At 46.9% G+C, this 26025-nt stretch overlaps 1 protein-coding gene across 7 annotated transcripts in view; it reads left to right on the top strand.

The window, feature by feature from the left end:
- Cacna1a (calcium voltage-gated channel subunit alpha1 A) overlaps window positions 1-26025 on the top strand; it is a 293683-nt gene that overhangs the window by 170625 nt on the left and 97033 nt on the right. For 4 of the 7 annotated variants that reach the window (XM_085843753.1, XM_085843754.1, XM_085843757.1 and 1 more), the window contains 7 exons: window positions 1019-1110; window positions 4618-4770; window positions 9084-9277; window positions 19462-19565; window positions 22087-22202; window positions 22426-22483; window positions 23433-23524. In XM_085843753.1, the coding sequence (XP_085699879.1) occupies window positions 1019-1110; window positions 4618-4770; window positions 9084-9277; window positions 19462-19565; window positions 22087-22202; window positions 22426-22483; window positions 23433-23524 (809 nt within the window). The remainder of the gene's footprint in view (window positions 1-1018; window positions 1111-4617; window positions 4771-9083; window positions 9278-19461; window positions 19566-22086; window positions 22203-22425; window positions 22484-23432; window positions 23525-26025) is intronic. The other 3 variants (XM_085843751.1, XM_029480505.2, XM_085843752.1) reach the window with 2 other exon arrangements.

The raw sequence follows: 26025 nt of genomic DNA, 5'->3' as shown, positions 1-26025 counted from the left end.
TGCCCCCAAGTGGTAAGGAGCTGTACTGGTGTAAATGCCACCACTTCCCTTACAACCCTCCCTTCCCCGGTCTGCCCCCCTCTCTCACGCATTTTTTCTCTTCGTTCCACATCACTCTGACATTTGATGTGTTTACTGGGTTCTCTCAGCTTCCTCAACACACAAAGACCCTTAGCTCCTCTGTGCATGCTAAGCAACAGCTTCTGCCTGCACAGAGAGAGGAAAGTGAGGCTCAGAGTGGTGCCTGTCAGAGGAAATCTGAAGAAGCCCAAAGAAAACTGCACCGTTGGGGTGAGCCAGGCATGGTTGGAATCCCAACAGTCAGGAGGCTGTGCTACCAGAACGACACAGCTCAGGCCTGCGCTGTATAGTAAGATTCTGTCTTCGTGTGTGTGTGTGTGTGTGTGTGTGTGTGTGTGTGTGTGTGTGTGTAGACTGAGACAGAAGGATTTCTATGAGTTCAGTAACAGCCTGGGCTAGATAATAAGTATGCTACATATGATACTGTCACATATATGTATTTGCACTGTGGGGTGGTTCATGCTTTTAATCCTAGCACTTGGAAGGCAGAATCTGCAGGAGGCTCTGTATAAGTTCACTCCAGACCTGTCAAAACTACACAGTGACATAGTGTCTCAGAAAAGTGTGTACAAACACACTTACATCTTTATCATATATAAAACAAGCATTTTGTGGAGAAAGAGAAAAGAGAACTGAGTGTCACTGGCTGTCTCTGCTCTTCATGTACCCCAGGCTAGCTGGCCCATGGGCATTTTGGGACTAGAGGTATGTCCCCTCTCTGTGGGTACACATATGCACTCATATATCACACACACATGAAAAGAAAAGGGGGGGATAATAAGTCACCTCTCGTTCCAAAGAACAGGAACCATCACTGTCACTCAGTGGGAGATAGAACTGAGATGATGCTGAAGCTGTCTAATCCCCAGCTGAGGTACAACCCCACTCACCTGCCCTGACCCCAGCTTCTGTGTCTTACTGTCATTTTCTCTTGTAGCATCTTGGCCACTGTCGGGACGGAGTTTGACCTACGGACACTGAGGGCGGTTCGTGTGCTGCGGCCACTCAAGCTGGTGTCTGGAATCCCAAGTGAGTGAGTCTCCATCCTTCTAGAAGACTCTGCTTAGGGCCCCCCCCCATTCTCATCAGGGCATGCTCTCCATAGGGGTCCCAGGAACTAGGTCTATGTGGTCTCTGGAAGCAGACCAGAGGCCTCACCCATTTATTGAGCACCTACAGTCTTCCAGGAGTCATGTTCTGCACATGGCTTCTTTAGCACCCAGAACCTATTATAGAAACTATGGCAGCGTCTCTGTTTTATAAGTGGGCACACAGAGAGACTCGGGATGGCTGAATAGTTGGATTAGGGTCAGATCAAAGAGAAGGGGCTGAGTGAGAGTTAGTCTTGCCTGGGTGGTAACCCTGTGATAGTGACTGATGGCAGTTAGTACCTATGAACGGGGCACTGCACAGAGAGCCTCCAATGCTCTCATTTCGCCACTGTACTCAATCAGTGGATATCCACTGCACAGATGAGAAGGGTGAGGCTCAGAGGAGTTCTTGACAGGCGGGTAGAAAGAACACAGGGTCTGTGCACATTCTCCTGCACACTTGCTCTCCAGGGATGTCTGGGCTTCACGCCATGGGGCAGGCTGTAGGACAGGCTCAGGATTCTGTCCCCAACGTTCAAGCCAGACCAGATGCCGCCAGAGGGCTATTTCTAATCCATGTCCTCACTTGATAGAAATCAGAAAGCAGTTACTCTGGGTAGCTGAAGGATAGTTCTGCTCAAAGAATACTTACCACAATTGTGAGGAACTGAGTTTGGTCACAAAGAACCCTTGCAAAAGCAAGCAAACAAACAAACAAACAAAAAAACAGCTGGGTGTGGTGGTGACATCTGTAATTCTGGTGCTGGGAAGGTGGAGACGGAGGCTCCCTGGAGCTCAGGGCAGCGGGTCTAGCTGAATCAATGAGTACCAGGTTTATGAGATTCGAGGAAGATACCTGACATCAACCTCAAGCCTATCCACACACACGTGCACGCACACACACACACATGAGCGCACATGCGCGTGCACAGAGAGAGAGGTAGTGGAAATAAGTACCACACTGCCCCTGCACTGTGTTCCACATATTGGCATCATTGACCAGAGTCACTCCCATCCAGATCTGAAGAGGTTTCTCTGGGGGGGGGGGGGGCTGATGTCTCTCAGTACTTGCCTCGCCATGGCTTCCCCCTCAGCACCATAAGAAAGTTCGAAATTAAAATAAAAAGATGTCCCAGCTGACTTCCAGCACATTTATTTTACAGGGAAAGGAGCCCATAGCCAGGCTCTGGGAGCCCAGCAGGCATCTGTGTCCCATTAAATTAAGAACAGGTGACAAACCAGTACTAAGGCACTGGTGTTACTCTTCCTGGTGGATAGGGTGAGAGAGACATTTGCTAGGATGAAGGGAGAGAACAAGAAGGTAAAGTGGCCTGCAGGCCTGCTTTCCATCCTTGGGCCCCATATGGAAAGCCCTGCATCCTATGAGTCGTCCTCTGACCTGCATGTGTCCACTGTGATACACATACTCACACACTAGATAGATAGATGATAGATAGATAGATAGATAGATAGATAGATAGATAGATAGATAGATGTAAAGGTGAGTTAGAGAGTTGGCCCAGTGGTTAGTAGCATTGGCTACTCTTCCAGAGAACCCAGGTTCAGTTCCCAGCATCCACATAGTGGCTCACAACTGTGTGTAACTCCCGTTTTGGGAGTTCTGACGCCCTCACACAGACAACCATGTAGGCAAAACACCAGTGCACATAAAAAAAAGTCATTAAAGTTGGGCAGTAGTGGTGCATGTCTCTAGTCCCAGTACTCAGAAGGCAGAGGCAGGCAGATCTCTGTGAGTTCAAGGCCAGCCTGATCTACAGAGCTAGTTCCAGGACAGCCAAGGCTACACAAAGAAACCCTGTCTTGAAAAGCTAAATAATAATAGTAACAATAATAACAAAAACACTTACCTATGAAGAGCACAAGGAAGAGCCCCCTTACATAGTCTACCCAGTGTCCGTGGGCTCCCCACTCACAGGTTCAGTGGCTGAAACAGTCATGGGTGAACAGCCTGTCTGATCCGAGCACATGGCTTTCTTGACTTTGTCCCTGGACACCACAGTCTAAAAATTATTTGCATAGTGTTAACAGTGTATGAGGTGTTAAGAGAAGAAGCTGGGTGTAGTGGCTCATGCCATTGATCTCAGCACTAGAGAAGCTGAAGCAGGCAGATTTCTGTGAACTTGAGGTCTACATAGAGAGTTCCAGGACAGTAAGGGCTACAGAGAGAAAACCTGTCTCAAAAGAAAAAAAAAGTTATCTCAAGATATTTAAGTTATACAGGAAGACATATGTAGACTCTGCAAACAGCATCCACTTTATAGAGCAGATGCAGGTGTCAGCAGATACTCCTGTCGAACTTCTGGATACTGCGCAGTCTGTGTACGGCACGGAGACTGTGGTCAGAATTTGGCCTGCTTCACAGGAAGTTAGAGTCAGTTTTCTAGCTTGCAAAGAGGGAAAAAGGGGGACAGGGAAGAAATTGTTGTAACATTTCTTGAGTTTTAGGACTGTGGTGGGCTGCAACTTAGCTCAGTTGGTAAAGTACTTAACAGACACACTGATGATAACGGGTCTTCGCTCCCTAAGACCCACAAAAGAGTAGAGAATGGACTCCAAGAAGTTTTCCTCTGACCTCCACAGATAATCACAACAATTAATTAAATTATCAAAACATTTAGAATCATGGGACTCTTCACATAGGATGAAATTTTAAGCATCTTTAGTTTTTAACCCCCTCCTGTCTCACAAAATACCTAAAACTGTCCCTGATCTATGGCTGTATCATCTAGTGAGGTAAAGACACTGATGGTGGGTCTGTGAGGCTAAGGGCTTGCCTGGGCCCTGATCTGATGTTCACATCCGGATCCTCCACACCTAGCCCACCACAGCCCCCAGGGACCACCTGACCCCAGTGTCATCCTTCTCAACTGAACTGCTCAGAACAGGGAAGCTTGTATGGGTAGTGCCTAGTAGCCTGGGCCAGGCTCACACAAGTGCAAATGCTTGACTTTGCTGTCTCTTGAGCCCACAGAGAAATCAGATATCTCTGAGCCCCACTTCCCAATCAGCTGCCTGCCCTGCTCATGGCCACAAGCTGATGAGTTTATTGGGAATCTAGTTTCTTGGAGTTGAGAGTTGAGGTGCTGGCTGCAGGCCTATACAGTCTTGCTGGTAACCCCAGAGAGATTTTGGATGAAGGGAAAATGGGGCTCTTTTGGCTTGGGGCAATTTAGGGAAACAGCACCCCCTTTTGGAAGGAAGCTACTGAGCAGCCCAGAAAATGGCTTAAAAAGCCCTGGCTAGCCACCCTTTGGGCCCTAAAACTCCTCAAAGTAGATAATAAATATCTTTAAAGTTTTATAACCAAAAAGGCCTTTCCTGGGGGGCTGTGACCACCTCCCTCTCTGCCAGCCCCACACTGGGCTCCATGGGAGGCACTTGGCGGGGTGCTTGCTTACAGACCAGTCTCTCTGTGTCTCCACAGGTTTACAAGTCGTCCTGAAGTCAATCATGAAGGCGATGATCCCTCTGCTGCAGATTGGCCTCCTCCTGTTTTTTGCAATCCTTATTTTTGCAATCATAGGGTTAGAATTTTATATGGGGAAATTTCATACCACCTGCTTTGAAGAGGGGACAGGTAGGTCCGAGGTGTGGGATGTGAGGTTTTCCTCAGGGGACAAAGCTCCAGAAAGGACAGACAAGGGCATTGGTCCTCCCAACCCCAGGGCAGCTGAGACTCCCCAGGGCAGCTGAGACTCCCCAGGGCACTGCGACTACACAGCAGAGGGCCTGCTTGCAGTCCACAGAAACAAAGCTGTGTGTTAGCTAGGGATGCGTGCCTGTATTCCCAGAATTTGGGAGGCAGAAGCAGGTGGATCTCTGAGTTGGAGGCCAGCCAGTTTACAGGCTAGTTCAGGACAGCCAGCACTACACTTGACAAAAAGAAAAGAAAAAGGAAAGGAAGGCTGTGTGCATGGCTGGGGGTTGAGGTCTTGCTGAACATGCACGAGACCCTGGATACATCCCCAGCACAGCTAAACTGCCTACAGGAAAGACACCAGCCACAACTGCCTCTGATACCTCAATTGCAGCTGCAGCGTTGGGTTTGTGGTACCCTGGAAGGCAACCCAGGGAACAAGTCGCTTGTTTAAGAATGATCCCTGAGATAACCCTAGGAGACAGAGAGTCAGGCTGAGGGTGTGCTCTTGAGCGGTTTTCCCCATGAACACAGGAAATGCTACAGTGTCTGGAAACAGCAGGGATGCCCTTCCATCACAGACATGGAGGGCAGGGCAAGGCAACAGAGTATGAACAAGGGATGGTCCTGCCCTTCTCCCTTAGAACCCAGCACTACCCCAGGCAGTGGGAACCCTGCCTGATAGGATCCTTGCTCCTTCAGTCAGAACCCAGCACCAGTAGGTGCTGCCTGCCTGCCCAATCAGAGCCCTGTGCCCCATCATGCTTTGGTTAACCCTTAGGAGGCTGGGTCCAGAGGGAGCTGTGGTTTGGGTCTCACAGAGATCAGCATGAAGGTGCAACTTGGGCTCAAGTCCGAGCAAATACAGAAGGCATAGGCTGCATCCACATTTGGACCAGATGCATCCCGGTTTGATCCCAGATTCTCCAGAATTGAGCTGCCTGGTGCCCCAGAATGAAGAAGAGCCAAACAAGAGGATGGTGCCTGTGTTTCAGGACTTGAACCACCTACCCCAGAGCAGACAGCCTAGGTTTCCAGAGCCAGAGAAAGAGTGAACCCATGGGCAGAGAGGTGTGGGACCTTTTCAGGAAAGGCAGCCAGGGAAGAATAGTGTGTACAGAAGTGGCCTTGTCCCAGTTCCACCCACCCACCCCAAGCAGGTCCACAGAGACAATGCCCTAGCCTGGTCCCTGCTGGGAAGGCTGTTCTAGAAGCCTAGGGACTTCACTTCTTCCTTCTCCTGCTCCTTCTTTCCCAGGCTTGTGAAGTTCTCTCAATACGGAATGGCCTAATTATTTCTTTCTCCAATGAAGAAGGTGTTAATTGAGGCAGATCTATTTCTGCACCTGGCCTCACCCAGGCGGAAGACAGAGAGAGTGTGTGTGTCTATCAGCCACACACAGAACCACCCAAACTTAGGGCTCAGGAACTTAGGCTGTGTGAGCTTTCTGGGGTGTTTTTGTTTTTGTTTTGTTTTCCATCCAGGGCTGGCTGGGGTCCCAGTGGGGTTGTGGGGGGACAGATGTAGGTGGAGTCATGGAGGACAGCAGCCTGGATTCGGGAGGCGATCCAAAGAGCTCCCGATTAAGACTGTAAGATGTGTGAGTAAGAGACAGATATATACAGACGCCCCGGCAGCAGGCTAATTTTAAAATATATTTATAGCTGAATTTCTCCGACTCCGGATGGCTGTGTTTCTCGAATCAACCCTGGGAGTGCTTGGCGGACGGCTAGGGTTGAGGGGGCTGGGGTCGAGCACACCTCTGGATGCTGTTGCTAAAGATAGGTGGTTCCCAGCCACAGGCGCGGGGAGCCCACTTCCTGTCACCCACAGCCATCCCACACATTCACAGACTCCAAGACAAAGTGGAATGCTTCCTGTTTTCTAAGAGTTTTCAGAATCCTGGATAAACAAGACCCTGGTTTGCAGACTTTTCTAGGCAGGGAGGCCGAGTGCTCCCCACTCACAGGAAAATTGGGGGACAGGAGAAGGACCCCAGAATTACTGGGTGTACATGGAGGGCTTCACATGAGCCAGATTTGGGCTGTAAGTGGGGTAGAGAAAGTTCTAGAGACATAGATGATCTTCCCAGTAGGGCCTCTGTAGAGTTCCTCTTCCTGCCCTGAGCCTTAAAGATCCCACTCTTCTGTCTGAACTGTGTCCGAGCAATCTACCATCCGAGCTAGAAGCAAAGCCCTTTTTTTCCCTTTGTCTGCTATATCATTTGTTGTGCTTTTATTTTTTTTTTCAGTTGGTTTGGTCTTTGTCTCACTGTCTAGCCCAGGCTAGCCTGAAACCAGTCATCTTTCAACCTCCTGGGTGCTGGGGTGGCAGGTGTGAGCCACTCACTACCCCTGGCACATATCCTTCTGTTGGTGGGATGCATACCGTCTCCCTTCCCTGCATGGCAGTTGGCATAGGTTCAGTAAAGCCAGCTGCACACGGGAAATGGATTTCTGTCAAGTGGAAACTAGAGCTTTTAGAGACTTGGCAGTTGTTATTGTTATTGTTGTTGTTGTTTGCTTGTTTGTTTGTTTGTTTGTTTGTTTTCAAACATGTCTTTTTTTTTTTTTTGGAGTCTTCTCAAACTAGCCATCTCATCCCTGGGAGGTGTAGCAGGAGGCTTTCCAAGATTCAGAACTACACAGTGGGTTTGTGGCCAGGTTGAGCCAGGTGTTAGCTGTGGGGACACCATGCCTCCTGTTCACTTCACTATGAAAGGATTTGAATGTGACCTGTACAGTCCGCTTCTCCATGCAGGCTTCTTTGGCTCTGTGCTAAGCAGGATCGCTTGACATTCCTGGTGTGTCACAATAATTACCTTACCCTCAGGTAAGGGTGGGAACTGTGTGCACCTGTGCCTCTCTCCAGGGCCCCATGCATGTCATAAAGAAAAACACTCAGCACGGCTCGAGAAGCACACCCAGATGACATGCATTTCATGGTGCCCTGCTCTGACCATGCTGTGGATCACAGACCACATCTCAGTTGTTAAAGACTGCAAAGATGCAGCATAGATTGCTGGGTCCCATGGCTGCCAATGAAGCCCAGAAGGAAAGAGCTACAAGCACTTGAAAACCAGGGGGCCTGGACAAGAGCAAGGCTGGCCCAGGATCACTTGATGTTGTAACCAGTGATAGGCATATGGGAAGTCACCTCTGTCTTCTCTCTCTCTCTCTCTCTCTCTCTCTTTCTCAGGTTTTGTCCCCCTCAGAGAAATATTTCTTAGTTACCCATTGGTCAAAGGAGATATAATAGTGGAAACTGGGAATTGTCTTAGTTAGGGTTTTATTGCTGTGAAGAGACATCATGACCTCGGCAACTCTTACAAAGGAAAATATTTAATTGGGGCTTACTTACAGTTCAGAGGTTCAGTCCATTATCATCATGGTGGAAGCATGGCAGCATGCAGGCAGACATAGTGCTGGAGAGGGAGCTGAGAGTTCTACATCTGGATCAGTAGGCAGCAGGAAGAGAAAGAGACGCTAGGCCTTGCTTGAGCTTCTAAACCCTCCAAGCCCACCCTGAGTGACACACTTCTTCCAACAAGGCCACACCTCCCAATAGTGCCACTCCCTGGTGACCAAGCGTTCAAACACAAGAGTCTATAGGGACAATTGCTATTCAAACCACCATAGGGATTATTTTCACAATAATGAAGAATGACCATGACATTGTTTCTGAAATGCAGTCAAAGCTACTCTGGAAGGACAACTTGTAGTCTTAAAGAAAAAGACTCAAAGCCGGGCGTGGTGGCACACGCCTTTGATCCCAGCACTCGGGAGGCAGAGGCAGGTGGATTTCTGAGTTCAAGCCCAGCCTGGTCTACAAAGTGAGTTCCAGGACAGCCGGGGCTACACAGAGAAACCCTGTCTCGGAAAAAAAAAAAAAAGACTCAGTTTCAACAGGTTAAGAAAAGAACAGAGGCTAGGTGGTGGTGGCACACACCTTTGATCCCAGCACTCAGGAAGCCGAAGCAGGGGGAGTTCAAAGATAGGCTGGTCTACAGAGCAAGTTTTAGGACAGCCAAGACAATACAGAGAAACCCTGTCTCAGAAAAGAAAGAAAAGGAAAGAGAGTTAAACTGGTGGAAAACAGGAAAAAACAAATGAGCATTGAAATATGTAGTGATGCGGACAGTAGTTAAGAGATCTAAAACCAAGCGCTGATGTCATCTTGTCCCAGTTACCAGGTTTCCCATCCTCAGTTGGTTTTCCCTTCTCCCCTTTACTCTCCACTCTGTCCTTCCTAGACGACATCCAGGGTGAGTCGCCAGCTCCGTGTGGGACAGAGGAGCCTGCCCGCACCTGCCCCAACGGGACCAAATGTCAGCCGTACTGGGAAGGGCCCAACAACGGCATCACTCAGTTCGACAACATCCTGTTTGCTGTGCTCACTGTTTTCCAGTGCATCACCATGGAAGGCTGGACTGATCTCCTCTACAATGTAAGTGCTGCTGGAACACACACAGGGGCAGGGGGAGGGGATCCCTGAGCTGGGGCCAACACCTTTCCTAGTAGTCTTTGAAAGTCCCAGGAAGCCAAGCTGTGGACTTCTAACTGGTACATAGACAATACTTCCTATTGGTACCTCAGCTGTGTGTTAAGTTTGGTTTCAGTGTGTAATCCTGAATTCAGTATTCCCTAGCCCCCATTAGGCAGCCACCAACTGAGAGAGGAGCCAGGTTGTGGTCACAGACCATGGCTGGCTCACCAGTTCTATAACACATGACCGACACCCAGATTCTAGAAGCACTGAGTGTATTTGATTTAGTCACTTTGAAGTGTGTACACTTGGAAAGCATCTCACCTGAAAAGGTACCTGTCCTGCCTTCAGCTTTAGTCACAATCCTTCACCTCTCATCCACGAGCCCTTCTGTGGCTTGGCATATCTTCTCGCTGCTCATTTACACCAGTGGAGTGATCCCTCAGCAGCCATGGGTCATTGGATATAGAGCCCCTGTGACACCACGGTCCCAGGTGAAATGGGGTGGAACCTGAACAGCTCCCTGTGTTCTCAAAATCATTTTGTGCCAACCTCTGCTACATGGATACTATAGGTGTGGTTCATGCTGTGTAGCTCAGAGAGCATTGGTAAGAGGTGTTCTGAGTGTGCTTGGTGCAGATGTGTGTCATTTTCTGACTCCAGAGATGGAAGACAGACTGCATGAGAAGAACCAGATCTATTGCTTGGGCTGGGGAGATGGTTCAGTAGATAAAGTGCTTGTCTCTTAAGTGTGAAGACCAGGTGTGAATCTTCACATGAATGCCAAGTGGGTAGAGCACTGCCTGTAACTGCAGTGCTCAGGAAACAGAGATGGGATTCCTAGGCAAGCTGGCTGACTAGACTAACCAAAGCTGTTATGAGCTTGACCATCACATAGCTTCAGAAGGACCTCACCAGGCCAAGCAGTTCCACGTGAGGTTTATTGGTAGAGAGAGGGACAAGGTGATGGCGGATAAAGAAGGGGGGAAGAGAGAGAGAGAGAGATGGGGGCGCTTTCTTTATATATAGATGATGATGTAATCAGAGGTGATGGTAGGAGGTGAGCCAAGTGGGTTCTGGGAATATGGTGGCTGTTGCCTTGGCAACAGGTGTGCGGGTCCCACCTATGTGATGTCATGGGCTTTGGAGGTCCTGATACCAACAAAAGCTCCAAGTTCAAGTAAGAGACCCTGTTCAAAACTGGAAGACACACAGTGTCAACATCTGCATCACACACAGGCATGTGACATGTGCATATGCACACTACACACACATTCTTTTCATCTGTGTTGTTCATCCTAGCACCATAGGTCACACCCTACACTTTTTTCCATCACTCCTTCTCTCTCCTGACATCATAATCTAGAATGTTCTATGTGGCAAGACAGAGTTCTTACTCTTTGTACAGCAGCATAGTGTTGCATTGTGTTGCTGCCCACAGTTTATCTGCTCAGTCCCTTAGAAAGACATGTCAGGATTGCCCCCACTACCAAAATCAGGTACTCTGCAACCATGAGCCCTGTCACACTGTGGGTTTTCCATGCTTTTGTAAATGCAGATGGAGTCTGGAGTCCCTAAAGAGGGATTACAGGGTCAAAAGTGAAATTAGGCTGAGGAGTTGAGGAGATGGCTCAGATGGGAAAATATTGCCACACAAGTATGAGAACTTGTGTTTGACCCACAGAATCCATGCAAAAATACTGGGCATAGTAGCTTGCTCTTGTAATGCCAGTGCTGGGAAGGTGGAGGCAGGAGGACCCCTTGTATTTACTGACTGGCCAGCCTAATCTAATCATCAAGCTCCAGGCCAGTGAGAGACTCTGCCTTAAAAATAAAAAGGTGAACAGCACCTGTAGAGCAATACCCAAAGTTGTTCTGCATCCTACACCTGCACACACATACATACATACATGCATGCATACATATATATGCATATACATACATACACATGAATACACAGACACACACACACAAGTACACATGCAAGTGCATACATATATGCATACACATCTAATAAGTGCATGTGTTTATACATATATACACATGCACATACACACATACAAATCCATGCATACACACACATATACAGTCATGTATGCACATATAAACACAGCAAAATGAAGGACAGAGCCAAATTATATTGCAATTCTCATACTTTTAAAGCAGATTTGTGAGTTGAGTGTGGTTGCTCAGAGTGCCTGTCATTCAGGCACTGGGGAACCTGAGATAGGAGGGTTGATAGCTTGAGATTGGGTTGAACCACTCAGTAAGACACTATCTCAAAACAAAACAAAAGAGGGCTAGAGAGATGGCCCACACGTAAAAAGTCCACACTGCTTTTGCAGAGGACCTGGGTTTCCACCACCCACACTAGGTAGCTCACAACTGCCTATAGCTGCAAGGGATCTGATGCCCTCTAATCTGGTCTCCAAGGGAACACATAAGATAAAAACAAAACAAAACAAAAAAAAGATTAGATAAGATAAGATAGATAGATAGATAGATAGATAGATAGATAGATAGATAGATAGCTTTTTTCTAAAACAATTATGGAGCATCAACAGCCAGCTGTTGCAGCAAGTCATGTGGCAGTGGGTCATGTAAGTCTTTTGATTTCATGGCATTACCAAGTTTCAAAGACTTTGTGTAGCTCTCTGAGACTTACTGGCTTTCACAGTGGCACCTGCAGATACTTCAGTTGGAAAGTGATAGTTTAGCAAGTAACTAAAATTCTCAACCTCCATTGAGTGGCTCAACCCAATACTTCCTTGTTGCCCAGTGTTAGTGACTCAAAAACAGCCTTGCTCTTGGGGCTGGAGAGATAACTTAATGGTTAAGAGCACATACTTCTCTTTCTGAGAACCTGGGTTCAATTCCCCGTCACCCATACCAGGTGACTTACAATTGCCTATATATCTCTCACACTTCTGACCTCTGACCTCTGTGGGCACTTGCATTCATGTGTACATATTACACACACACACACACACACACACACACTTACTTAAAATAATAAAAATCTTTTAAAACAAACAAACAAACAAACAACCCCAGCCTTGTGCTGATCATGTCATGTCTATAATCCTAGTACTCAGGAAACAGAGGTGGGTACATCTCTGAATTTGGGACTAGTCTGTTCTACACAGTAAGCTGCAAACAAGCCAGCTGAAGCAAGACCCTGTCCTAGAAAACAAAACAACAAAAACAAAATAAAAAAACAACAGCCTTGTTAAGGTGTGGTTTTTGTGGTTTTGAAACCAGCTTCTAGATGAGAAACAGACTTAAGAGAGGGAGGTCAGTCTACCGAGTCTCCCAGACAGTTGCCACAGAACAGGGTTGATTTTAATCCAACACTGGGCAATATTCTTGCAGCCAGTCCTCTCTGAGTTATTCCCCATATCTGTTTCTTTTATATATTAACTTGCATATGTATTCTCTGTCTTTCCTACCTCTCCTCTCCTCCTTGCCCTTCTCTTCCTCAGCCTCCTCCTCTTCCCCCCTGTTTTCTTTCCTTCCTCCTCTCTGTGTTTGTCCCCATGAGCCTCTTTTACTGCATCTTTTTCCTTTGGTTGTCCAAAGAAACAGCAAAACTGCTTACTTTCTGCTAATATACTCACACCTAATGATCACAAGCAGCAGGGATGATCTGTGGCCTAAGCCTTTTCTCATTCACAGATGCTCATTCCATTTCAAATCAAGTGGCTCTGGGTGACTCATTCATTCACCCAACAAGTATTCATTGAGTGCCTACTGTGTGCAGCATCTTATGAATGCCTACTTATGTGTGTATATTAGCAACACCTCCTGTGTGGTGACATTTCAGGACACTGAGGAGTTGGCATGCTAGTGGGTAAAACTGATAAGTGTTAAATCAAAGACAGTGGGCAAAAACTATTTTATGCTCAGTGTGGGTCACACAGACAGAGCCGGGCTACACATCAGTCCAGTTTCACTTTACCAAAGTTCAATCAATAAGGCACTTGCCTCGCTAGCAGGAGGACCTGAATCTGATCCCTAGGGAAGCTTCCTCATGCCTGTAACCCCAAAACTGTGAAGGCAGAGGTGAGAATCTATGGGGCTAGCCTCACCTACTTGGGCAAGCCCCAAACCAGTAAGAGAACCTGTCTCAAAGGAGGCGGTCAGTTGTCGGGATGGATGGTACCCATTGCTCCCCTCACCCAGCCACACACATGAACATGCATACACACATATCAGAGAAAGCATATAGACATGGTGCATTTGCATTTAAGATGGTATGAAAGAGTCATATGAGCTGAGGGAAATGAAGCCATTAAAGGTCACAGACTATCCAAGGATAGGTGGAAATCCTCCTGCAAAGACCTAGCAGGAGAGGGGAGCCCATGGGTCTTCCTTAAAGGACAAACCAGGAAGGTGGAAAGCCTAGGACAGAAGCCCCGAGGCAGGAGTGTCCTGGACGTTGTGACGAACACTGAAGCTGCAGAGAAGGTGGAGGGACCCAGTGAAAGAGAGGGGCCAAGGAAGCCAAGGCAGTAACAGGCCTTACAGGACCACAGACTCAAGAACTAATTGACCAAGCTGACACAGTACTGAGAGGGGGTGGGAAAGAATGCCCCCCAAAAAAGGAACCAATAAGCATTAACTGTGGCCTTTGGCCTCCTTCAAAGTCAGTACCAAACCTTGACTTTTTCATGGTCAAATCTACTTCATCTTCATCTCAGAATCTGTGGAGTTGATTGTTTTCTTAAATTGAGCGGTTTGGGGCAATTAGGTTTTTGGGTTTTTTTTTTTTAAACATTTTCTCTATTTTGAAAGGGGGGTGTTTTGGTTGGTTCTTTGGTTGATTTTTTTTTCTGAATGAGCCAGGCTCAAAAAAAAAAAAAAAAGAAAAGAAAAGAAAAATACCTAAAGATTTCTCTGGGATTCAAGCATTAATTTGCCTGAAGAGTGTTTGTGAGAGCTCACTAAGCTCCGGGCGCCACACTAGGACTCAGCACTGCTGACGATGAGTCAGACTCCTCAGGTTCTTGTTATCAACATGAGACACGGTGCTCAGTGCAGCCAGAAGTGAAGTGGGTTCAAAGCAATTTGAAAGCAGAATGGCAGGTGAGCCCGTTTGGCTGCCCATCTGTGTGATGTGGAACAGTTAACACTTCCTGGGGAAAATCAACAGATGGCTGGTCACTCTAGACAGGGAACCCATGACAAGCCAAAGGAGAGATCCCACCAGAGTCCCGTCTAGCAAACCAACAAACTTACTGGGGTTACTCATAAGTGTGGAGATACAGAAACGTGAATGACAGAGGGTTACTACGGGAGCAAAGACAAGATATGATGGTGAGCATTGTCAGTGTGACAGGACATCACCCAGGGGACATACCTCTAGCCACTCTTGGAAAGGACTAGGTTAGGTTCCCTGAGGAAGAAAGACCTTCAGTGGATACTGAGGGGAACAAACCATTCCAGAGGAAGGAGAAACAAAGGCACACATGTCTCTCTGCTTCCTGGCTGCAGTGTGGCAGCTGCTTCAAGCCCCTGCTGCCGTGACACCCACACCATGAGGGACTGTACTGCTGACCTTTGAGCTCAGACACACGTGCCCCTTGAGCTGCTTCTGTTGGGTTTTTACCCCAGCAGTTGCTTGCGTGTCACATGTTGCCCAAAACAGACGCTGGGTTGAAGATGTGGTCCTAGCTGAGAAACTGAGGTGCAGGCCGCCTCAAGGGGTTCGTCTGTAGGTGAACTTACACCTGGGTAGACAATGCAAGTCAGAGCTTAGGTGGGGAAGCAGGGCACAGGGCTGTGTCTCTAAAGGACCTGTCCTTTCCCTGTTCCCTCTTCCAAAAAGATGAGTGACTTAAAACAACAGAAATCTGTTCTGTCCTAGCTCTGGAGGCCAAAGGACCATGGCAAAGATGTCAGCAGGGTTGTGCGATCGCTCAGACACCCACACCTGAATGGGATCCCTTCCGGTCTCCTCGCCAGCTAACAGCCTTCCATCCCTGTCTTCACCTCCCCCTTGCTTAGTCCTTCCATGTGTGTCTGTCTCTGTGTCCTGACTGCCCCCTTTATAAGAGGACACTGGTCACAGGGTTAGGGCCTGCCCTGATGACTGCTTCTAGACATGGTAACATGTGCAGAGACTCCAGGTGTCACTCATAGGATCTGGGAGTTCTGGCTTAGACACCTTCACAGGAGACTCCATGGGGCAAAGGGCAGTGAGCATGTGAGTCTGCCTCTCTGGGTCTCAGTTTCCCACCTGAGAGGACAAATGAATGAATATACACTGTCCTGGAATTCACAAGAGGATCTTAGTCAGTTTCAATAAGTCCAAATTTCACACATGACTGTCCCAAAGCCCTGCCACAGAGTTCAGTGTAGACAAGTGCAACTGAGGAGATGAGTTACCTTGTCGTGAAGGGGTCTCTTACCACTCCTCCACCACCCCACTTCGTCCCCATATGAGCCACCCCACGTGACAGCCCAAAGCCCTTCTTCTAGCCGCCTGCTTCTGGCTCTGGCTCCCAGGCTAAATTTAGCCTGAGAAACTCGAACAAGAAGCTCTCGGCTCCACAGAGCTGTGCTGCCTTCTGTCCAGCGCATCTCAGCGACTTCATTCTTTCTTCAGAATCTTTCTGAAGCCCTGGGATGTGTGGGCAGAGCAAAGGTGTGAGCTGGGCTTTCTCGGTCAGCCATCTTCTCCAGAACCCTGTCTGTACCCATGATTAAAAGTGGATTTTTGTTTTAATTATTTGAGTACACACCTTAACAGTAAATGTAGTTATCTAATTATGTTTCCTCATATTACAGAAGATGGAACCCAGCATCTTATGCATGCTAGTCTACTGCTGAGCCACACTCCCAAGCCCTGTCTTAACTTTTTTATTTTTTGAGACAGGATCTCACTGTGTGATCTGTCTTGCCTGGAGTTCAGTATGTAGACAGGGCTGGGATTAAAGGCACTTGGTTAGATTTTGAGACAGTCTGTTCTCCCTGGGTTAATCTTGCAATCCTAGGCTCAAGTCATCCTGCCTCAGCTTCCCATGTAGCTGGGGTCACAAGTATCTTGACACAATAGTTAACCTTTTCATGCTGTGTCTGGATACAGGGTGAATTATACTGTCGTGTGACACTCTTCATGGAGAGCTGTAAACAAACATCTACCCACTTCAGATAGGGAACCAAAGTATGGATACCACCAAAGTCCAATTTGGTGAAGCAATAAGTTTTACCTGGGTTAGCTAAAGAGCAAAAATGGCTCAAAGACAGCTACATCACCAAAGCCCATTCCACAATGGAGAAAACTCACAAAAGCTGAACCTTGAAGACCTGGAGTAGACTACACCTGCAGCGAGGTCAGCAGCCATCTCTCAGTGGCTCAGTGGTATGAGTCTTTCCCAAGTTACTTGACTGGACTCGGCTTCTTCCAGGCAGATCTGCTTCTAAACAGCTCAGCTTGTCTGAAAGTCTCTCAGCAGCCCTTACTTATAGTCACTTGGGAGGGAGGAGCCTAAAGAATCTGGTCAGTTTCAGGGACTTCCTAAAGCTTTTGAGTTGTTTACTTCCTGAATTTAAGGTGGTTCCCTGCAAGATGTGATCGTTCACCTCCCCTTAGAATGTTCTGTGTCTTACTAAAAAACTAAAGTGCCTAGTTTTATCTCAGAGGAAATTACTATACAACATGTATATACCATGTCTGGTTTGGAGTCACATATGCATGCTGTCTGTGTGTAGAGATTTTTTTCACTTGGCATTATTGTGGTACAGGTTCCTGTGACAGCCCACCATCAGATTAAATTCCACTCCTGTATACTGCCTCCTGATGATAGCACTCAAGCTTGTTCCCAACTTTGAGCATTCTTCACGTGTTCACTGTGAACATTCCTGTGCATACCTAGAATGAACATGGGTTAATATTTCCATCAGGTAACATCTGGGAGTGGTGTGGCTAAGGCTTGGCAATGGACAAATTAGTTTCAGTAGAAATTATTGAATTAATTCTCAGAGAAGCTGTGCTCTATCCTCTCAAAGCTTGCATTATCTTGGTATGGTGGTGTCTGGCCCTCATCCCAGGAAGGGGAATAAGGGATTTGAAGGCAGCCTGAGCGACATTCTGATACCATACCCAAGAGAAAATATGGGTATGCAGCTCCGTTCTACAGTACTTGTGTCATGTGCACAAGGCACTATGATTCAGCCCCAACAACACAAAGCAAACAAATAGCAACAAATCGTAGTGAAAAATCTTACCACCACCAGTGACTCAAATGTGGCTTGATTTGGAAATAGTCATTATGCGTGTAATTCATTACACTGGAATCAATAGGTAGATGACCCTAAACCAATATGACCAATTGTAGTGACAATTCTGGAATTTGGGTTTCTTTTAAAAACACAGAAATATTATAAGAATGCGCTTTTGTTTTAATATGGGGCTGCTTTGGACTGTCTGCAACAGCTAACTATGATTTACCTCATGTTCCAGCCGAGGCATGGTTTTGTCAGTGGAAGATAGTTTCTACAATTGCATCATGTTTGGAATTCTGGGAAATTTTGAGAAGGTATATAAATGCTAGGGCCCAAAAGGTAGAGTGGGTGGTTGTTGGTTATTCAGGGGGTAGGTTGCAGTTTACTAGTCATTGTGCTCAAAGAAGAAATAGGAAAAATAAAGTAGATTCAAAGATCTCTATCTCTATTCCTCCCCTCTATACTTCTTTATCTCCTATCTAGTGATAGGGGTAAAACCAGGGGGAATAAAGGGTGGACAAAAGAAGAACACACAAAGTAACAAAGCCCAGCTACAACTGATGTTTTTATTGAAAGGATAAATACAGCCACAAATGCACATAGGAAGCAGACCATGTTAAGATGAAGGCAGAGTTGGAGGTGATGTGACACAGTATGGTTGTAAATACACCAGATGCCTGGAGAGAGACAGGAAACACATTTTCCTCCAATCTTCAGAAGAACCAACCATGTCCACAAATTGACCTTAAAGTTTCACCCTACAGAACTGTAAGATAGATTTTCATTGTTTTAAGCTATCCAATTTGTGACTTTTGTTACAGCAGCTGCAGGACCCTAATATGCTGTAGTGTCTTTGTGTCAGCATGACCTGAAAGTCCCAGTGGTTCCACAGCTTCACTAGAGACTGGTGATGTCAATCTTTCGCATTTTAGCTTTCTTCCTATAGTATTTATGTTTACTTCTAAAGGTGAGCTTTTAAAGCCACACTTAAGAACCCTGCATTTTCCAAGTGCCCCAGGTGATCAACCACTGGGAGGATCTACCTTTCCTAGACTGTAGGAGAATCTTCTCCAGCACACAGGTCAGGCCCACAGATTTGGACATTCAAAATGCACATCTGGCTCTCCGTGACTCTGGGCAGGTTGTTTGTCATTCTCAGCCTCCATTCTAGCTTTAAAAATGCAATGGTGATTATGCAGGGCCTCAAGAAACAGAAATAGTGAATTAAATGTAGGTGAATGCATTTAGAAGGACAGGCACATAGTAAATACTCTCTTAATGCTCTTACCAATCACCTCTACAGCCAACTCTTCCCTCTCCCTTTCATCTCCCTCCTTCCATTCCTACTTCAATATTTGTCTCCATCTTTCATTATCCTCTTTCAGTTTTCTGTTCTCCATTTTAAGAGTATTCTATTTGTGGACTACTTCTCCCTGCAGAATTAGCTGGGCACTTCCTAGGGATGGTTTTGTGTTGTGGCCAGACCATGAGAGTCTGAGGCCATCCTCTAAGGGGAAATGATGACTACGTAGAAACAAATGTGGGAACTGGGGATTCATTCCTTTCTCCATTTCTGTGGTGTGTGTGTGTGTGTGTGTGTGTGTGTGTGTGTGTGTATCCTTCTCATTTCAGACTCAGGTCCAAAATCATCTTAGGCATTGCCTTGGCTCCCAGATGCCTTAAGAACTGTGTGTGACATGAGACAGCTTTGTCCTCTGGTGGTATCTTGGTGATAGCCCCCAAACATCTAAGCCTTACCTTCCATGCCCCTCGCTTGACTTCCAGAGTGCCAGGATTCTGCAAGTCTAGAACATTTGACACAGAATCATAGAGGGCATGAAGCTAACCCTACTGCTCCTTGTCAGTCCCACCTGGGCCCCACTCCAGTCTCATATGGTTTCCCTCTTTGTGCTATGCAGAGCAACGATGCCTCAGGGAACACTTGGAACTGGTTGTACTTCATCCCCCTCATCATCATCGGCTCCTTTTTTATGCTGAACCTTGTTCTGGGTGTGCTGTCTGGGTAAGTCTGCTACTCTACTCTCCATCCCACTCTTGCTAATGAATAAACTTCCTTCCTGGTTTCAGTCAGCAAGATTCTCATTAGCAGCTGCATAAACTGTAAACTGCCTGAGGCAGCCAATGAAGAAGCCCTTGTGGGTTTTCTTGTCCATTTTTTAACATCTATAATAAACTGAACACTTTGGGAGACTGGAGAGACGGCTCAGTGTTTAAGAACGCTGGCTGTTCATCCAAAGGACCCAGGTCAATTCACAGCACCGACATGGCTGCCTGACAACTGTCTGAAACTCTGGATGTGGGAATTTAATACTTTCTTCTGGTTTCTTTGGGCACAACATACCCATGGTATGCAGACATACATGCAGGCAGAACATCTATACATATAAAATAAAAGTAAATAAATATAAGAAAGAATAATTTAGAAATAGCAATACGTTGGGTTCCTCCTTTCCTGTCTTTCAAATAAGCACAGCACACAAGACATGTGTGGTGGCACCGGTCTCTGGTCCTGCATAGGAGGCTAAGCCAGGAGAATCCTGAGCTCCAACTTGTCCTGGGCTTCAGAGCAAAACCCTGTCTCAAAAAATAAAATATGGGGCTAAAGAAACGGCTCAGCAGTTAAGAGCACTGGCTGCTCTTCCAGGGAACCAAGGTTAATCCTCATGGCAGCCAATAACTATCTGTAACTCTAGTTCCAGGGACTCCAACAACCTCTTCTGATCTCCAGACACCAGACACACACATGGTGCACAGACATACATGTAAGCAAAACACCCATATATGTAAAATGCAGATAAATAAATATTTTAATTAAATTAAATAAATAAATAACAAAGTATGATACTGTGGATAGTGATGCACACATATAATGCCAGTACTCAGGAAGTTGAGGCAGGAGGATTTCTATAAGTCTACTTCATAATCAGTTCCAGGCCAAGCTGGGTTACAGGGTGAGACCCTATCTCATAAGAACAAAACACCACCAACAAATACATACATACATACACACATGCATGCACACACACACACACACACCAAAATCAAAACTGCATTTTCCTTGGAGCTGGAGAGACTGCTCTGCAGTTAAGCATGCTTACTGCTAGGCTGATCTGCTGATGAACATCTCTGACCCCAGAACTCTGGAAGCAAAGGCAAGTAGATCTCTGGAACTTCCATTCACTTCCAGACCACTCTACATAGTAAAACCCTGTCTCAGTAAAAGAGAGGGGGCCGATAGATAATTCAGCAGTTAAGAGCACTTGCTGTTCTTGCAGAGGACATGGGTTTGGTTCCCAGCACCCATATGATAGTTTACAACCATCCAGAACCAGTTCCAAGGGGTCTGGTGCCCTATTCTGACCTCCAGCACAAGGCACATACATACATACATGCAGGCAAAACACTTGTACACATATAATATATCCAAGAGAACGAAGAGCGATGAGTGCTATTGCAGAGAACCCAAGTTTGTTGCCAAACATTGGGCCGCTTATAAACCACCTGTAGCTCCACCTGTAGGGAATTTGGCATCCTCTTCTAGACTCCAAGAGCACCTGAACAAACATAGCATACACACACACACACACACACACACACACACACTCACAATTATAATAAGCATTTTAAATGCATTTTCCTAACACAAATGATCCCCAAATCCCCAAAATTAATTTTTTTAAAAGTTAATTATAAATGGACTTCATATTTCTCACCAAAGAAGTCTGGGGCACATAATGTAGCTTGGGGCTTCTAGCAGTAACCCCAGGTACTTTCAGATTTCCACTCTGCCATCCTTCTCCAAGGAATCTGCTGGCAGATAGTTCGTGTCTCAAGATGACTGCCTGATACTCATAAGGTGGCATCCCCATGATCCAAGCAGGAAAAAGCAGAGCCTATAAGAAAAGAGAATTGCTGCATGGACAGAAAGTGGAAGTGGTAGTAGCCAGGTGTTCTGAGGGTGTCAGTCAAACATGTGGCAACCATCACTGGCTCAGCTTCAAGCCCTTGAGTGCTGGCTTTTGCCTTTCTGATCCAGTAGAGACACTGAGAAGTGTGTGCACTGCCGGAAATACCCAGCCTTTACCATTAGGACTCCCTCCTGAGAGACTCCCTTCTGGGTCGAGAACCACTGCCTTTCACTGAACCCCCAAACACACATGGCCTCTAGAAATTTTCCTAACCACAGAATCTGATTTTGGTGTGGTTTTGTTGGGGGAAAATCAGTAGGATGAGTTTTTTGTTGTTGTTTTGCTCACTTTTTTTTTTCAGTTTGTTTTTAAGACAGAGTCTCATGTAGCCCAAGATGGTCTAAATCTAGCCAGGCATGGCCTTGGGCTTGTGATTCTCCTGCCTCTATCTTCTGAGGGCTGGGATAACAGGCTTGCACCACCATGTGCGGGTTGTGCTATGCTGGAGAATAACTCAGGGCTCTATGCTTGATAGACATGTAGTTACTGGGTGGACATGTATTTACTGGCTGAGCCCCATCACCATCAACTCCTGGCTTCTCTGTGATTCTGCAGGGAGTTTGCCAAAGAAAGGGAACGGGTGGAGAACCGGAGAGCTTTTCTGAAGCTCAGAAGACAACAACAGATTGAACGTGAGCTCAATGGATACATGGAGTGGATCTCAAAAGCAGGTGAGGTCCTTTCATCCTGAGTTCCAGGGGTGGACATCCCAAGCCACGGACAGCCCAGAGTCACACCTGCAAGGGAAGTTGATGGTGGGAAAAGAAAGAGGCTCCAAGTTGCTAGCCCCAGAGATTAGCAGCAAGTCTAAAATAGAGCAAGGGACCTGTGGTGCACCCCTGTAGCCCCTGGAAAGTCCTTCAGGCAGGACTTTAACTCTGCTCTTCTCCTCAGAAGAGGTGATTCTTGCGGAGGACGAGACAGACGTGGAGCAGAGGCACCCTTTTGATGGTAACTGTTCTGAGCCCAGCATGAAGGGGAATCCCAGGGGAGTGGGGTTGGCTGGAGCTGGGCACTTGTAACTGGTTCTAGAGGGTAGGATAGGCCAGAGCAGGAAGAGATGTGAGACAGGACTGTGCAAGGAAAATTGAATAATTGATTCATTGGCTTCTGGAAGGGATTTCAGAACTTCCTAAGGTGAGTGGGTCCATTCCTGACTTCCCTCTTTCTCCTTGAATCATGTGCACTGTGGCCAAAGCTTTTCTCTTCTATAAAATGGACATAATATGGCTGGTGAAATGGCTCAGTGGATGAAGGCATTTGTGCCCAAGCTTAACGATCCTAGTTCCATTCCCAGAACACACACACACACACACACACACACTGCACACACACTGTCCTTGACTAATATGGTCCATTCCAACCATTCCCAAAGCTCAGCTGCTTCCTAGATCCCAGCTGTACCCAGTGGTGGGTGCAGTAGACAAACAGGACTGAAGAAATGGCTCCGTAATTAAGAGTACTAGCTGCTCTTCCAAGCACCTGAGTTAAATTCCCAGCACTCACATGGTGGATCACAACTTTTTATAACTTCAATCCCAAGGAATCTGGCGCCTCCTTCTGGCCTCTGTGTGCACTGCACATGTGCTGCATAGACAACACAGGCAAAACACCCATACACATAAAATAATAATCATTAACTAAAGTAAATAATAAAAACAGAACAGATTGAAACTAGTGTTTCTGAGCCTGGACTGTGGACTCAAGCTGAACAGTACTAGTCTTTTCTGGACTCCTTAAAGCAAAGCCGCCTCACCTTCCCCAGCAGTAGCTTGTACGTGTGTAGAGTGTAGTGTGTAGAGAGTGGCATGCTGTGGCATGGCAGTACAGGTGTACAGTGGTCATGACATCCTGGCATAAAAGGGTAACACCGTCTTCTCTCGCCATGTTTCCCTTGTTGGAGCTCTTCGGAGAGCTACTCTGAAGAAAAGTAAGACGGACCTGCTCAACCCTGAGGAGGCCGAGGACCAGCTGGCCGACATCGCGTCTGTGGGTAAGTCCCTCTCTCTGCATCAGTCACTGCCCATCACCCAAGAATGGGAGACTGAGTCCTAGGGGCCAGGTGGCTGGGTGTGGGCCTTAAACTGCTTCTCACCCTGTCAGAGTGGGGCTTGCATCGTGATGAGAACAGCGACCTTCCCTTGGCCTTTCCAGTTTATTTGGATTTTTGGATGTGTTTCGTTTTTCATACCTGGCTGGATCCTGTCCCTAATACCATTGTAGTATCTCAACTAAATGAGCCCCATGAATCTCTTTTAAAGGTGTACTTGTTTCCGTATTTTATGTATATGAGCACTCCATTTGCCTGTGTGACTGCTTGACAGAAGCGGGCACCAGGCAGAAGAGAGCATCAAATCCCAGTGCTCTTAACCACTGAGCCATCTCTCCAGCTTCCACAGATCTCTTTATTGTACGTGTAAATCCAAACTCTACTCATTTATATCCAGCTCCAGTCAGAGAGCAGGCTCCCAGTTATCTTGGCTAAGTCCACTACAGCCGAGTGCCCCATTCCCAAATACTGGCGTAGCAGGGCGTGGTGGCGCATACCTTTCTCTCAGCACTCCAGAGGTGAGGGCAGCATGCACTACATAAGGAGCTCCCAACCAGCCATGAGACCCTGTTTCAAAAACAAACAAACGTAGCACAGCAAAAGTCCTCTGTACCTGAACTGTTTCCGACTCCAGGTGTTTCCAGATTTGGGGATATTTTCGTATATACCAGGTGGTATCTTAGGCACGGGACCAAAGTCTAAAACCAATCTTCATTTATCTCTCAGACACAGAGCCTTAAAGGTAACCTCCTTTAAAACCACTTTTGTGTGAGCAGGTGTGTGGTGCATGTATTTAGTCCCATGACATGGGTCTCTGAGTTCCAGGATAACAAGAGTTACATGGTGAAACTCTGTCTAAAAATGGTATTAATAATAACAATAATTAATTGATGTTGTTGAAAGGAGAGATTTTTAAACACAATTTTGTTCAGGAAATAATGCAGATTTTTAAAGTTTTTTTATTTATTATTTTGTTGTGTGTGATGTATCGGGGACGGTCCCACATGCCACAATAGTGTTGTGGATGTCAGAGGACAAGTCTGGAGTTCTGAAGCACTTTAGCCTTCTTTCCACACTTGGTGTTGTCTGGTGTGCAAAGGCTTGGCACTGGGAGCACGCTGCCCTTAGATGTTCGGATTCGGAACGTCCGTCTGGGGTCACTGGCTAATGATTTGAGAATGAGTACTGGGTTCAGCACAAGACAGAGGCAGGGTTCCCATCCATGTGAAAGTTCTCGCCCCACGAGAATACACATTAAAAGGAGATTTGGGGCTGAGGGGATGGCTCAGTAAAGAAAGTGCTTGCTTCAAAAGCACAAACACCTAGTCAAAGTGCTAGGACAGAGTGGAGCACATTTGTAGTCCCAGTGCTGACAGGAGACTCACTGGCCAGCCAACCTAGCTTAACCAGTGAACTCCAGGCCAGTGAGAGACCCCAACACAAAGGGATGTGGGTGGTATCCCGAGGATGCTACTACCTCAGGCTGTCTGTCCTACAGCCTCTATGCAGACATCTGCCCACACAGACACTAACATGGACACAAAAGCACACGCGTGTGCGCTCGAACACACACACACACACACTAGACAAAACTAAAGGGAGTAGCAAGATGGATTGGTAGATAAAGGTGCTTGCTGCCACGCTTGACCTGAGTTAGATTCCCCAGGACCTACATGGTCAGAGAAGGCTTCTCAGAGGAGATGCCATTTGGGTTGAGAACAGAAGGCTAGCACTGGGGACACTGGGAGGAGCAATGGGTACCAATGCATGCACACCCCTCTAAGATCGCCCACGACCATCTTTCCTCTCCGCAGTGGCTCTACAGAGGATGTCTGCCTCCTAGCCAGTCACTCTGAGTAGGAACCCTGCTGTGCACATTCACAGTGCCTCCCCACACCCTATGGGCGTGCTCCCGGGATAATTACAGGATCAAAGCTATGAATGATTTCCCAGCTCCTTACTCTCTAAGCCACTGAATAACAGGACACTCATTCATGAACTTTTAAGGGACACAGACTCTCACTGGTCCCCACCCTGGCTCTTGCACATTCCCTTTGCCAGTTAAGGATGCTTGTAATGCTATTTTGAAGCTTGCTTTCCACTTCTGGCCAAAGCACGCTTTTTGTTTATAGTGACTGTTACTTCCGTTTCTATTTGTGGGCGCACCTGGTCATGTCCTCTGGGTAGGTTCTGCAGACGTCTGTTTCTTCTTCATGTATTCAGTCAGCATTGGCCTTGAGGACTCATTCTAGAGTTTTTCTGTCTGCGTCCTCCTCCCCCTCCTCTTCCTCCCCCTCCTCCCCCTCTTCCTCCCTCTCCTCCTCCTCTTCCTTTTTTTTTCTTCCGACTCACATAGTCTCCTTGTGTGATTCTGACTGTCTTAGATCTCACAGAGATCTACCTGCCTCTGCCTCTATAGTGCTGGCATTTAAGGTGTTCACCAT

This window comes from Mus caroli, unplaced genomic scaffold (assembly GCF_978045245.1).
Source record: "Mus caroli unplaced genomic scaffold, Mus_caroli_1 scaffold_10, whole genome shotgun sequence".
Lineage (NCBI taxonomy): Eukaryota > Metazoa > Chordata > Mammalia > Rodentia > Muridae > Mus > Mus caroli.
This window is presented reverse-complemented; position numbering and strand designations above follow the sequence as displayed.